Source organism: Rhinatrema bivittatum, chromosome 17 (assembly GCF_901001135.1).
Source record: "Rhinatrema bivittatum chromosome 17, aRhiBiv1.1, whole genome shotgun sequence".
In the NCBI taxonomy this organism is placed as follows: Eukaryota; Metazoa; Chordata; class Amphibia; order Gymnophiona; family Rhinatrematidae; genus Rhinatrema; species Rhinatrema bivittatum.
Window position 1 is genome coordinate 8,949,017 of NC_042631.1, and position 15,143 is coordinate 8,964,159.

General features: G+C 40.6%; 1 protein-coding gene across 9 annotated transcripts in view; it reads left to right on the plus strand.

Annotated features, from left to right (window-relative positions):
- Nucleotides 1–15,143, plus strand: part of SHANK2 (SH3 and multiple ankyrin repeat domains 2) — a 544,106-nt gene that overhangs the window by 498,070 nt on the left and 30,893 nt on the right. For 7 of the 9 annotated variants that reach the window (XM_029582897.1, XM_029582898.1, XM_029582900.1 and 4 more), the window contains one exon: nucleotides 160–240. The exons of 1 other annotated variant lie outside the window; for it this stretch is intronic. In XM_029582897.1, coding sequence (XP_029438757.1) covers nucleotides 160–240 — 81 coding nt within the window. Of the gene's footprint in view, nucleotides 1–159; nucleotides 241–1,928; nucleotides 1,947–4,177; nucleotides 4,193–15,143 lie in introns of all 9 variants that reach the window. One more of the 9 variants, XM_029582906.1, reaches the window with a different exon arrangement.

Genomic DNA, 15,143 nt, shown 5'->3' on the forward strand with positions numbered 1-15,143 from the left:
TGTCACAGAACACTTTTAGTTCTATTAGCAGCTGCGCATTTCATCTGCTCCGTAAACTTTACTTTGTTCTGAAAATAGGAATTGGCCTGTGTTCATATGTACACTATTGTGACGATAAATGCTTACACCTATTTATATATCCTTCTATTTAATGCAAAGCCCCTCCACCTCCAAAGCGAGCGCCAACAACTGCATTGTCCTTGCGGTCAAAGTCAATGACCTCTGAACTTGAAGAGCTTGGTAAGAAAAGCATTTACTATCACGCATGCTAAGCCTAATGAAGGTGTAATAGAAATCCTTGCATCCTTTGGAACTAAATTGCACTTTGCTCATGATCCGTGGTACGAAGGAAAGCTCTGGAAATGTTGCATCCCTGGAGATTTCTGAATGTGCACGATTTGCATGACGATTTCTCTTAATTTTTGTTTAACCTGTGACTTTACTAATAGGTTAATGAATGAAATAGATTTACTTTGCATCCTCCTGGCTTGACATTGCTTCTAAAAACAGCACTGCCGGGTCCTGTTTTTATACCTTGCTTGCCTTCTCCGCCTAATCTTTCGACTGATCTAATATTGTTTTATTTTGAATTTATGTGGCCTCTCTCTAGTGGATAAAGGTAAGCTGGCAGAAGTCACAGGTGCAATGCTAGCAATATTGAAGCTCTTGCATAATCGTACATAGTTACCTTGCATGCATTTCCTAGATAAATTCTTTCTGCAGGTGGTTTGGCAACTTACAAGGACCATCTTGAACATAAGTGGATAGTTTCTGTTTTTAGTGTCTGTGAAGGCATTCCAGTTGACATTAGAGCAGTGTTTCCTGTTCTACAGCCAAGGGATGTTGGCCGGTGCCCCAGTTCCCAGCTGTGATGAAGTGAACACATGCTTTTTGAATTGTTAATTCTTAGAGGGTGCAAAGTTCAGTTGATGTCCTGTTATGGACTGATGATTTGCAAAAGTGATAGATTATATGATCAGAAGATGACTTGACTTTTCAGACTTCTGCACCCTCAAAAGTTGCAGCTCATGCCAACAGGTCTCCCCACTCCTGACTCTATCCAGAAAAAAACTGAGCAAATAGAACTCATAAAAACACTTTCATAAATGAGAATTAAACAATATTTTTTTTTTACTTGGTAAAGGTATAGTGCAAACCTAATAGTGCATCAAGGGATTTTTTTATTTTTTTTTTAAATAGCGTAGCCTTTATTTGAAGTACTGCAACTAAACGTAGAACTCGCCTACCACCGTCTCCTGAAGGAAAACCTATCCAGGGAGTTTAAGCAAAAAACCAGTTTGTCAGCTCACTGTTACTGTATAATTTAACTGATGTAAAGGTGCTTTTCTGATGTGAAATGCAATATGCATTTAAAGACATTTAAACTTGAGTTTTGTTTATATCCTACAACATGATAATTCTTGGTAGATTATGTTCTGTCCTAGGAGAAGAGGCATCATGCAGTCCAGACATTATTTGCCAACTCATTAAGGGCAAAGACCCACAGTGTAATAGTGTAAATCAGATCTTTTAACATTCTCAAATGCTTTTGTATCAGTGTTTGCTTAGCACTAAATCTCTGCCTTGGGCAAAAATTGCACTATTTTAAAATTAGGCAAGAAAATGACTTTCATCATTTTTAACATTTAACTGAAGAGTGATGGAAATTGTGCCAAGTTTTGCATAAGCCTTAAAAATATACAGGTCCTTGTAAAAATCTTCACACCACTGTAGAATTTTCACATTGTACAGTCTGCAAAATACAAATCAAAACTCTTTAAAGTAGGAATTTGTTTCACCGACCTGCACTATATACACTTCCATGATAGAACAATTACAGAAGTATTCCAAAAGTAAATAAGATTACTGTAGTAATAATAATAATAATAAATCTTGATTGCATAAGTCTTCACGCTATTTGTCAAAAGAAACCCAGATTGCCTCCAGTCGAAGAAAATTCCCTTAACAAGACCCATAATATGTCAAACAGAGCCCACCTGTGTCTAATCATAGTAGTTGAGTTGATTCAAATTCTCCTGATGAAAGAATCAAGCTGTTTGTTGTATGAAGTGAATTTGAAGTAATGGTCAAAACATGCTGAACCAAGGAGCTGCCAAGAGAACTGAGGGTTAACATTATTCTGGAGCACTGGTCAGGTCCATCATTTTAAACAGTTTGATACCACCAAGATACTGCTGTGAACAGGCTGTCCCTCCAAGAAAACCACTGCAGAAGGTCACTGTGAGGCCTAAGATTAAGAACTACTACAGAAATCTCTGACTGAGACTGGGGAAGATGTTGACTGTTCAACAATTTCAAGATTACTCTGCAAACATGGTCTGTATGTGAGGGTGGCAGGAAAGAAGCCACAATGATAAGAAAAGCCATACGATATGTTGCATAGTGTTTGCAAAGAAACACTTATGGGACATTGCATACACGTGGCAGGAGGTTTTGTGGTCTATTGAGAGCAAATTGGTCCCAGCGCTGAGTGATACATGTGGGGTAAAACCAAGAATACACCATCCCTGCTAACACCATCCCTGCAGCAAAGCTCAGAGGTGGCAGCTTTATGCTGTGGGGATGTTTTACAGCAGCTGGGACAGGGGAGCTTGTGAAGACTTAGGGGAAGGATGGTGCAAGGTGCAGGCAGATCCTGGAGGAAACTGTCTCCCAGTCTGCTGTAGACCTAGGACTGGGGAGAAGATTGACTTTTCAGCAGGACAATGATCCTAAGCACAAAACAAAAGCAACAAATGGAGTGGCTCAGCAGGAAGAAAGTGAATATCCTCAAGTGGCCCACGCAAAGCCCTGACCTGAATCCAACAGAAAATGTGTGGCAAGACGTGAAGACTGCAGTCCACAGATGATCCCCAGTCAACCTGGAAGAGCTTGGGCTCTTCTGCCAAGATGAGTGGGCCAAGACTGCACCATCCCACTGGGCACAGTTGGTAGACACTCATCCTAAATGACTCATAGCTGTTACTGCTGCAAAAGGGGCTTCCACCAAGTATTGAGTCAAGGGATGTGAAGACTTAATCAATCAAGACTTTTTATTACTCATAATTACTTTTGGAACATTTCTATAATTGTTCTTTCATGAGGAAACTGTAAAGAATGTTGTGTTTGTAGGTCAATGAAACAAACTCTTCATTGCATTTTGATTTATGTTTTTTTTAGACAGAATGTGAAATGTACAAGGGTATGAAGACTTTCACAAGACACAGTGTATGTGAACACAGAATTCAGTTCTGTTGGATAGTTTGCTATTTTTATGACTGTTTGTGCCCAATGACATTACCTTTTGAACCTGAGAAAAATCCAATTTGAAAACTGGTTGAAGAAACGGGTTTACTTCTCTGCACATTTCAGATTTTTTACAACAGATACTCATGCATCAATAAGGGTGGTTTCAGTTGTATTGTCAGACCGGCTCAGTTGTTTAGTCCTTCCATCAAACAAGAATGCTTTTAAACCAGTCTTAACTTCCACTCACAAATCTTAGCCCAGTGTTAGCTACTCCTGTAATCCTGTAGTCCAGGAACAAAATGAACTTCCCAAGGAAGGCTCTGTTGATGTTTAGCACACTAGCTCCCTCTTACCTCTGCAGTGGGAATACAAACAGGGAATGCACTTAGCCTGAAACTGCACTTGAACAAGAATTAATATTACGTATGAAAACAGTACTCCGACTTGAATCTAGTTGTTGGGGCACTACTAGTGCAAACAACTACCCTCTTCTCTACATCATTCATGTCCATAAACATCAATGGCATTAACCTGATAAATATCAGAATATCTCCATTATAACTAGCAGTATTCAAACAAAGCAATGCATTCTCCCTCATTAGCAAATCAGGTTGAGAGGAACAGTGTGATGCTCTCAAAATATTTGTATTGTCAGGTTTTCACAGAGCAACATGGTACATTTTGAACTCTTAATTGTGTTTTTGCTTAATGAATATCATATGCACCAATAATGGGGTGTCTGGGATACCCCAATAACCTCGACCATCCTTCACATGAAAATGTAAATCTGTTTAGTTCAAAAGTGGTTGCACTTTCTTTCCCTGCTCCCTCAAGGAAAAAAAACGGGAATAATTCAGCAACTGATTCAAACCACATTATGCTCGTAAATGATTTAAGTTTCATTCCCTTCTTTTTTCCCAAGCTTCAGTACGGAAGAAGAAGGGTAAGGGGAGAGCTTTGTGTCTTGTCTTAACGTTTTATTCATGTGGAAGATGGTGATATGCTGAATTTATCATTGTGGTGAATAACAAACAGTTTGTTTTGTGGTGATCAGTGATGTGACTATTACTTTTACAGAAGAGCTTTCATTTTTCTGCTTTCGTTTATTTTCCCATTCATTTCTTTCTTATCTTTGTCTCGTATTCTCCCCAACACCTTTTTAATGTCATCTCCCCAGTATTAGGACCCGTGTTGATGGTCTTTGCTTAGTAATGCCCAAGTAGCAGAGCTGTAGGGATGACAACAGTGGGGTTGCTGACAGCACTTTATTACTTCACCTCTGTCCATGTACTCCTTAACGTTTTGCAACCTGGCAGTGTCTCACTTAGCAAGTTTTATCTGCTCCAAGCATCCCTTGCAAGATCTGGTTGACCATGCCAGATTTTTATAAAGTTAAATCAAAGAATGAGCCATATCTAGGTTAGATTACAATTTTGGTGTTCCAAATGTGATCTGTAAATTGGCCACTAAGTGCTACCATTCCATTTATTTTGACTTCTTTTCTTTCTATAAATTAATCCTCTCTTCTCCTATTCCAGCCAGCTATGGACCCATATTGGCCGCTGTCTGAGACAGGATGCTGGGCTCAGGGACCAGTGTTCTGATGCAATGTGGCATCTCTTGTGTTCAAAGTCACAACTCAGCTGCTGTCTCCTTCATGCAGGCTTCAGATAATCTATCTGCCATGTATTTGGGTACAGGCTTGGTTCTTGCCCTTACAGGAGAATTAAAATGAACCTTTTAGTTATTATTGATGCTCCAAGTTGACAGCATATCTGTCTCATATTTGCAGGTGGTATTTATGTACAGATTATGTAGCTGCTATTTTTTGTGATTATTTGGAATATATTTAGATAATCCGTCGGTGATATATTTGTAGGAATGAATGGCACAAAAGGGCAGAATATAACTGGAGAAGGTACAATGAAGGGTAGCAGAGATGATTAGTGGCACGAAGCAACTTTAATATGAAGAGAAACTCAAAAACTAGGACTCCAGCTTAGAGAGAAGACATGATAAAGGAGACTGCAAAATCATGAAAGGTGTGGAGGAAGTTATTTCTAGTGCAAGAATTAGGAAGCTCCTGACAGTTTTATCTGTTGGCAGGTTTAAAACAAAGGGTAACATTTCTTCACTTAATATAAACTTAACTTGTGGAACTCATTTCTACAGGACATCATAGAGGCAAATAGAATTACTGGGTTCAAAAGAGGGTTAGACCAATTTATGGTCAATCACAGGCTATTTAATATAACTCATGGAGGTCCTTCTGGGTCTAATTCAGCCCTAAATCATGACTGCTGGTAACTGGAAGTATGTGAGAGTGGATGGTCCTCTCTATACATGTCCTGTTTCTTATTGCCTTCCTGTAATCACCTGCCACTCTCTGAGATAGGATGGTGGCCTGGATGGACCTTTCGTATGACTTAGTCTGACCTTACTTTTGTTCTCAAAATGTAGGGTACACATGAAGGATGGCACATTACAACAATTTGCACACAAGTACAATGAATTCCCACTCAAAGAACCTACAGTCTGAGTGGGTAGACGAGGCAAATAGAGAAAGGGATAGAGGCAGGACTGAACTCTTGTGTCCTGGTTCTCAGCTCATTACTCACACTGGGTCCTTATTCCTTAAAAAGGAGGCATTCATATCAGTGGCATAGCCACAGGTGGGCCTCAGGGGGCAGTTGCCCATCCAATTTGGACCCAGCCCCACCCAACCGGAAGAGAGCTGTTAGAGCAATGCTGTCACAGGATCCCATCCTCTCGATGTGAAGAGGAGAGCTGGAGCTGCAAGGCCAGGCCCGGCACGACTGGGTGTGCATGGCACATCCGGGGTGGCAGCAGGCCAGTGGCAGCAGGAGAGGCTGTGGGCCACCGGCGGAGCATAATCTGCCCATAGCTTGCGGCTTCACCTGCTGCCATACAGCCCGAAGATAGCAGGAGGCCCTTGGGGCCATGGCGAAGCTCATCTCACCACGGCCGGATGACACAGGAAACCATGATGTGTGTGAGCTTGTATGAATGAATGAGAACCTGTGTGTGTCTGAGAGCCTGTTTGTGTGTGCAATTATGTGTGTCTATGTGAGAGCCTGTGTGTGTCGGTGGGTGAGAATGGGAGCTTGAATGTGTTTGTGTGTGGGTGAGAATGGAAGCTTGAATGTGTCTGTGTGTGTATGAGAATGGAAGCTTCAATTTGTCTGTGTGTGGATGAGAATGGGAGCTTGAATGTTTCTGTGTGTGTGTGTGAGAATGGGAGCTTGACTGTGTTTGTGTGTGGGTGAGAATGGTAGCTTGACTGTGTATGTGTGGATGAGAATGGAAGCTTCAATTTGTCTGTGTGTGGGTGAGAATGGGAGCTTGAATGAGTGCATGTCTGTGTGAAAAGGAGAGCTTGACTGTGTGTATGTGGGTGAGAATGGAAGATTGAATGTATGTGTGAGTGAGAATGGGAGCTTGAATGTGTGTATGTGTGGGTGAGAATGGGTGCCTGGGTGTGCATCTGGTGTGCATAAGAATGAGAGCCTGAGGGTGAGAGCTTGTGTGTGTAGAGAATATGAGCTTGTGGGAGGGGGAGAACATATGAGAGTGAGAGCTTGTGAGTGTGAGGGAGGAAGGGAAGAAGACAGTAGGAGAAGAGAGACACTGAAAAGGAATTAGGAAATGAGCGACAAGGGAAAAATAGGAAAAAGAGACCAGGACCAACTGATTAGAAAAATACAAAGATTAGACAACAAAGGTAATAAAAAAAAATTATTTTGAGATTTTAGCAATTTGAATATGCCATCTCGGAGAATGTGCGTTTCTTATATTTTTGTATTTTGCTCTTTCTTCAGTATTCCACTGTTCAGCATCTATTTTTTCAGGCTTTCTATTTTGGTTTTATCTGCATGTTTCAGTTTCTAATTTGTAATCTCTTATTTCTATATTAGGTAAGGGTCGGTCTCTGTTTTACCTGTGTGTGACTGAAGTGCAGTATTTCTGTTCGCATGTAGTTTCTCTGTAGTAGTACAGTTTGTTCTGTTATTCCAATAGGTGGTGTATTAATGTTCGAGGGCCTGGTGTAGTATTTGCATTGCAGCTTTTTCATAAGGTTGCTGTTATTTGAGTCCTGAGAGTCAGTGCTGTGACTGTATGGTATGGCAAGGTTCTAGACGTCTCTTTCTTTGCAGGAGTTTGTGTTACTTCACAAAATAGCAGTAGAGGGATATTTTTTGCTGAGGTGACACCAGAATTTGACATTTTTTTTTCATGCTAGTTGTAATGTGAATTGTCCTAGCTGTGCTCTGCACCTGTTCTGATGATTAATGATATTTTATTGTAGTTATAATGATTTCTGGTTTTCTGCAAAGAGGATTCATGAAAGAATACATTAATTTTTGTTTTATTACATGATTGGATCTGATTGTGTTCTTTGCTTTTTACATGATATACTTGTGCACTTATAAATTAAAATAAATTAATACAGATTAATAAGGAATTTTTAATGCTGGTAAGTGCTTGAAATAACTGAGGTAAAATAATTTAAAGTTTCATGCATGATGCATAATGGCTGTTGCAAACTACTTAGAAAGCCATTCTAGGGTGCAGTGTATGGCATTTATTTAGCAATAAGGATACAACTGTCTCAGACCTGCATGCCTACAGCCCACCCATGTTAATCTTGTGCCCATCCAAAACATCAATTCTGGCTATGCCACTGGTTTATACTATTGCTTACCCCATGGCAATATTTTACAATTATGGCTACCTTTCTATTCACTAGCACTGTAATTCTCACAGAGCCCTTTGCTAGGAGAACAGCACGTTTTTCACAATATATTGATGAGGCAATGATCAGAGTTACCCAGATTGGTGCAAGCTGCCCAGTGTTAATTTTTACCTGTGGGGGTTTGCACTATTAATCAAAACAAAACTACATGAGTAGTTTGCTTTGGCTATTGCCCCCTCAAAATTTACCCACACAATTTTGCGTCCACTTTTGAATTATCAAAACTATGCCCGTTGTTCAGTTCCCCGCCCTCTCCCTGTGCCTGGAATACATACAAGCATTGTAGACCATGCATATTTTTCTCCACACTGACCATGGGCAATAATCAAAGCTCCCGTTTCCTCAGATAAAACAGTTTTACCCATGGCAGTGCCTTTGTTTATTGCCCTTCTCTCTTAAGACTATATAAGTGTAGACATATATATGTATATAATTTGATGTATCTCTGTTTTTTCTCTGAGTATATTCAGCATAGGTTTATGGTTTAACTATTGTTATTTATGATAATCGATGTGATCCGCTAAGAGCAAGATATTTCATTAGCGGAATGTAAATGTTCGATAAATAAATAACATCACTGGGTACCAGATAAAACTGTTAGTACAGTCTGCGTGGAATTACTTCTGGCGAACAAGGGATACTGGGATTTTGGAAAGACTTTGAGAAATTCTGACCCTAGAACTGTTTCCTGACCTTTTTCAAGGTCACGCCATGCCCATTAATAAGCCTCTATCCCATGCCCTTCGTCTGTTAATGCATAAAAGGAATACTTTTATGGCTGTAATTTGAAATACAGTATATAATTACAGATAATTATTTTGGACAAAATGGCATATGATGTATGCTTGGTATTGAATGACGGATGTTGCATCGGGCTCCGGGCGATCTTATTCTGAAACTCAAATGGCATTCTGATAGAAGGTATTGCCACCAATATTTGTTGAGAGGTGCTGCTGGATAATGACATTTTTTAGAAAGTAAATGAGCGAAAAGCATTAGTATGCAGAAAGCCTGGTGGATGGTTCTGTAAACTTTCATACTGCATGTGTATGGCTCTCATCATCCACAGTAAAAAAAAATAATAGGTTCAGACTTTTCAGAACGTTTTGAAACAGACGCTGGAATGGAATAGGAACATGAATAATTGGGACAAAGAAGACAGCACGAGCCTTTGCTCACGTTATTGGCAGACAGCAAGAAGAAAGATGGGAGCATTCTTGTTCCAAGATCGCTCTACATCTAACAAAAGACAACACCAAGTCAATGCTCCCCATCCTGCAGATATTTTCAACGACCCATAGGCCACTGTAAGTAATACTACTTGTGTGCTGTCTGCTACGAGCCATGTAATTGGTATAAGTAGCTTTAGTATCTTCAGGAAGGGTAATTGGATAACTGTTCATCATGGTGAGGTAAACTCTCTGTGTACCTTCTACTCCCAGCCTTTACCATGAATTTTCTAAGTGAACGTATGAGCACACATTTGCTGTGAAAAATTGTACGCAGGTGTCATGCTATGCTCACAAACTTACCAGCACAAAGCTTACATCTTCTATCGAAGATGCATGCTGTGTGCGTGAATTTATCTGCATACTTTTTAAAATGAAAATGAATGTGCATAAGTTCCAGCTCTGTCTTCTGGAACACCTCTTTCCCATTTGTATAAAAGTCATATGAAACTGAGTTACATGTGCACTCGGCATGCCTCAGTTTTAGAACAGCCATAAAACTGTTTTATGAATGTAAATAGCTTTGAAAATTGGGCTCTAAGTGCACAGAAAGTGGTTAGTGATTCATAAATATTCTGATTTAGTTTTATTTTATGGGATTTGTGGTGAATTTCGTCCTAATGGTCAGGATTTTGGAGAATCTGCAGTACAAGGTTTATGGGCTTAGATTTCACGGGTTATAAATAATCGATGCACCTGTGACATTTCTTATATCAGAGGGATGTCCCATTACTAAGGTCAGATCTTACAAGGATAAATACTTTGGAATTGTATGACTTTGGAAAGGTTTATTGACCTCTTCCCTGTCTTGTGTTTTTTACTTGCCAGAGAGAGGGTCTAGTGTTGTGATATCACCGCCATCCTTGAAAGAAGAAAGAAATGCAAAATAAGTGTCCTAAGGCAAAATGTAGGTATTTCTCTGAATGAATTTCTTGGACTGGGGGCAGAGAGTAGCTGGTAAACCAGCCTAGTAGAATGTGGCATGCATGCTGGGGTGTGAAGACTTTCCATGGACGATTCTAAGCAGCTGAGAGCAACCTGAGCAGAAACCTTTCTGAACGTGTACCTTTATTCTCGCAACTCTTAGGAACCAAAGAATCAATAAGAATTGGTGCATATCATCTTCCCTGATCCATTTTCCTGTTTATTTTCTATCTTTGCTTGCCATGTTTGTTGACTTGAAAGCAAAATAAAATGCATTATGATAATTAATGGTAGTTTGGGCTCTTTTCTATTATGACTGTAGGACATGTGTGGTCTGCAGGGTTTTTGAATTGCTGCTCTTGGAATGGTTGTATCCTACTTCTTATTCATACTTACAAGGAGGTGGCTTAGCATGCACTGGTGGGAATGATTTTAAGAGCTGCATAAGAATGGCTGACACAAATATGTAAATAAGGCCTATAAAATGCACTTTTATACAATTCCCAATCAGGTCGCCAGAGCTTCTTTGAACAGAGCCTGGGAATTGTATGCTGGTTAAGATGTATCTATAGGCATTAACATATCTATTTACATTTTTCTTGGATTCATTGCAGCCCTAAAGAAATATAGACGATTACTGTTCAAGAAATGGTTAACTTGCATTGAGCCACAAGCAAACCTTTGTCCCTGATCTCTGCTAAAATTACATATAAGTCTGTGACTCTTGTTGTCATCACCTCCCTTCCTTGGTTAAATTCCTTAATAATTTGGATTTTTATGTAACCAGTCACTCGTGAAGGAAGGCCTGAAAGATGCTAAGGTTCTTTCAGTCATGGTTGATTAGTTGGTGTAGCGCTCCGCAGATGAAAACCCTCAAAATCAAGGGTGACTAAATTCTCTGTAGCAGCATCATTTGTGTTAGGCAGGGCCTGAAATGGCTGTAGATCGCTCCAAAAGCTGTGGTTGCAAAACTGGTCTGACTCTCCCTTACATTAGACAGTAGTTGCATGCTGCTTCACCAGAATAGTTAGGGGGTGTGCAGCGTTGAGCTAAGTGGGTTCAATAGCAAAGTTCCAGTATAGAGATCAGGTATTTTATCTTTTTCCCATTCTAGACAGCCTTCTCCTACTCTTGGTTTTCTCTGCTGAATGCTTCCTCTCTTAGAAGTTTCTATCGAGTGAATCTTTTCTATTCCAGAGGTACCATGTATTAGGATCTCACTTTATCCTTAGAGCGTTTCTCCGCTTCCTTCATGGCAGGTGCACACACACATTGCTCCACACACTGAAATACAGCTCTCGACTGACCCACTCCCTATAGAGCAGGGGTCTCAAACTCTGATCCTCAAGGGCCACAAACTGGCCGGGTTTCAGGATATCCCTAATGAATATGCATGACATCAATTTGCATGCAACTGAGGCAGTGCGTTGCAAATATATCATGTGTATTCATTAGGGATATCCTGAAGACCAGAGTTTGAGAACCCCGTTTTAGAGCATGCTCATAACATCTATTGGGGCACCACCACTAAGGGACTGAAATACCAGAATTTGCACTCCACAGGACATGCTGCGTGGCACAGGTGCTACAATTGTTAATACTGAATTATTTGTGCACCCCCAATACCAGCATTACTGGTTTCAAGACCATGTGCAACTGAAACCATTCTAGTAAGCACAGCAGAGACAAACAAGTAAAGTAATTATTTATTTAGGGAAAATAGTCTTCAGTCTTACCTTATAAGGGGGCTTTAGTGGGCAGAATTCTGAAGGCTATGATGGCCATCTGATGTAACTCGAATTACAGTCAAGATACCTCCAGTGAAGGTGTTCTGGGAGGAAACTGGCATAAGTGTGCAACTGAATGTCAACACATGATCTTATCAGTAGCACACACTCAGTTTGCACTGAATACAAAGTCAAAATTTGGAGCACTAGTATTTAGGCTTATAATATTAATGAGCGTGTAAATAGTATTCAGCCACTGGGTAAAATTTACATTCGTGAGATAGCCGTAGACCATGTTGGACATGCAGTAATATCTTTGTGTACCACAGGCTCTGTGCCGTGAAATTCTTGAGTTGTGCAAATAGTTATACACCGGAGAACATCTCCATGTGATAAACCTGAGCATCACCTGACTCTTTGTGACTATATATTGCAAGGGATTTGACTTTATTCACAAGTCAAGAATTTATAGACTAGAATTAACATACACATAGTTTTATGTCAAGCTTGATAAGCTGATCCTTAGTTTCTGTATTGAAAATGAATTTAGACAGATTTACTGATATCATTCTTTTATTTCCCATGGTCCATGAATATTGCTTTGATTCCATACTCATAAGTAGTAATGCATTAATACAGTGAGAACTGGGGCACCCATACTTCTTTAGCCCAGGTAGGTTTTTGAATAACATCCAAAAAAGAATTTGTGTTTTAGCAGGCAGCCATGTGTGAAAAATGATTTATATTCTGTTGAAAATACGACATGAATTCGCTGAGGCTCTTTAAAACAACATGAGTAACATGTAACTGCTAAGCAAACGTCACATAAGATGGGATGGCTCCTTTCCATAGTAGATGTGATCTTTGAGTAAAGAGAGAGAGTGGGTGTTAATAGACAAGGGATGTACAGAAGACCTTGATTTGAGGGTACCACATGCCTGAGAGGAATAGAGGGTTTAAAGGTCGCTCACTATGTGTCATCCTGAAATCTGTTTGGCTTTCATTCACAGCAACAATTATAGTTGTTCATGTCCTGCTGGTTCACTTTTGATACTGTTTTCAGATGTAAAATATTATTTTAAAACTGCACTTAGGGAGAGGAATGGAGTTGGGGTGGCCAGCAATCTATTTGGAGGTAAAAAGTTCCAGATTCTTTTTTAAATTTTATGTGACCACTGTACAGATCACAAGGTTATAAAATGTAAAAAGTAACCAAGTGTCAGTGTGTGTTAACACTCTTCACTTCCTAAGTTCTTTGCCTGGCTTGATAATGGGGGTGCCAACTGGCGTTTGCTCACTCCCCCTCTCCTCCTGACCCTGAGCCAGTCTGGGTTTTTCCCTACTGCATGCACACAGATGGAATTGTGATCTCCCCCAAGGAAATCAACTTCACGTGTGCAGTAGAGTAAAACCAGGTCTGGATCAGCCCTTCAGCAACCTGGTTGAGATTTGCACCCCGATCACAAGTAAAATGGTTTTGCCACTTCTGTAGCTTCAGAGATGTCTGCTGTGTCTCACAATATTTGTTTGGGGAATGATTCATTAATGTATATGGAGTTCTTTGTCTTAAAATAGAAATGTCAAGTCCTATTGGCAACCTGCTCGTATTTTTAGTGTTCAGCAGAGAGCCAGTTCACATACCCACTAATTAATTTTAACAGTCTATTGTCTATATGTGTTTTTTCTGTCCTTTCCTACTTGTGCAGAACAAATACTGTCTTCTATTGCCAATTTCCAAACAAAGAAGTCATCTTTTCTTTCAGTGATTGACCTACCACTGATCTCACGTGAAAATCTAAACAGTACAATGTATGAGCCCAGTGCTACGTATTATTAATGTCTTCTCCCCTCATTGACCATTGCCAGGAATGCAGGCATGGGAAAGGCCTTGATCTCTTCAAATGCATGCGCTGCCCCACCCTGCTTAGCTTCGCTGAGGTCACGTGGTTCCGCGCCTGACATCACTCTTTGTAACTGGGAAGAGGATTGTGATGTCACAGGTGTGCAACTGTGACTTCTGCTCCTCGGTCATGTTTCTTGCTAACTAGTAAGGCAGGAAACATTATTAAATGCTAAGTTAGACCAGCATGATCGCCGAGGCTGGCTGATGTTATTTAAATATTCCTAATTGTTTTGTGATGTGCAGTAACAGCATAAATCTAATTATGTGAACAGACGTTATCTGGGTTTCTGAGGGCCTCTGCTGCTAGACATGAGTGGAACCACATCCCAGACCTCAAATTAGTAACTGATTTCAATTAGTTTTTCACTTTTTAATTTTACACCAAAAAAAAAAAAAAAAAGCCCTTGTGTCAAAAAGTAAAACTGCCAAACTGTTATGAATTCAAAACATAAGCTCTGCTTTATCTGGAAAATTAAATACGTTATTTCCTTGTTATTTGTATAGCATTTTTAACCGTATGCCTCCCTACGATGATGTTATTAAGAGGACAATTGTCAAGGCCATTTACTTGGCTGAAAATCTCGTCCCTCTTCCCAGCTCAGTTAGAAAGAGGCATTCTGGGGCAGTGGGGGCGCTAGGTTGGAGAGAGTAAAACCACACGCGTACATGTGATTTTCAAACACGCGCATGCTATTTTGCCTCTGCTTGGCCTTCAGCACCAGGCAGGTGCAAAGTAGGGAGATGCTTTTAGCACACGTACGTTTCAGCTGCTAGCTATTCAGAATTGCCCCTAGATGTCCTGCTGCTGGTTTTGTCTCTGCTTTGAGCCTCTCTTTGTTGAGGAGGGGATGCCAATGCCATACTTGATTCAGCCTAGTGAGGCACAGAAACCATGAGCTCCCTGCCCTGCTGCCTGGATATTTTAAAATGGTGCTGGCAGCCTGGACATTGACGCCAAAGTGATGTCACTTTGTGTTCGTCTGAGTTGTAGCCTGTGCTATTATGTTGTACAGCCAAAGTTTGTACAGCACGATGGCGCCGACCGCACTCAGACCGGCACTGAAGTGACGTCACTTTGGCGCCAATGTCCGGGGCTGTTGGCAACATTTTTAAATATTCAGGCAGCAGGACAGTAGGGAGTGGGTTTTTCTCCTGCTCTTTTCATCCTTTTTATCTGGAGCCATGGGAAAGGGGGTGAGTGGGAGCTGAGGAGAGAGGCCCTCAATCCCAGCACATATTTCTGGGGAGGTAGGAGAAACCCAGGGGGAAGCCCTGGCTGGGCTGGGCTTAGCTCAGACCGGATAGGCCTGGGTTCGAATTTTACCAGCGGAGGTGGA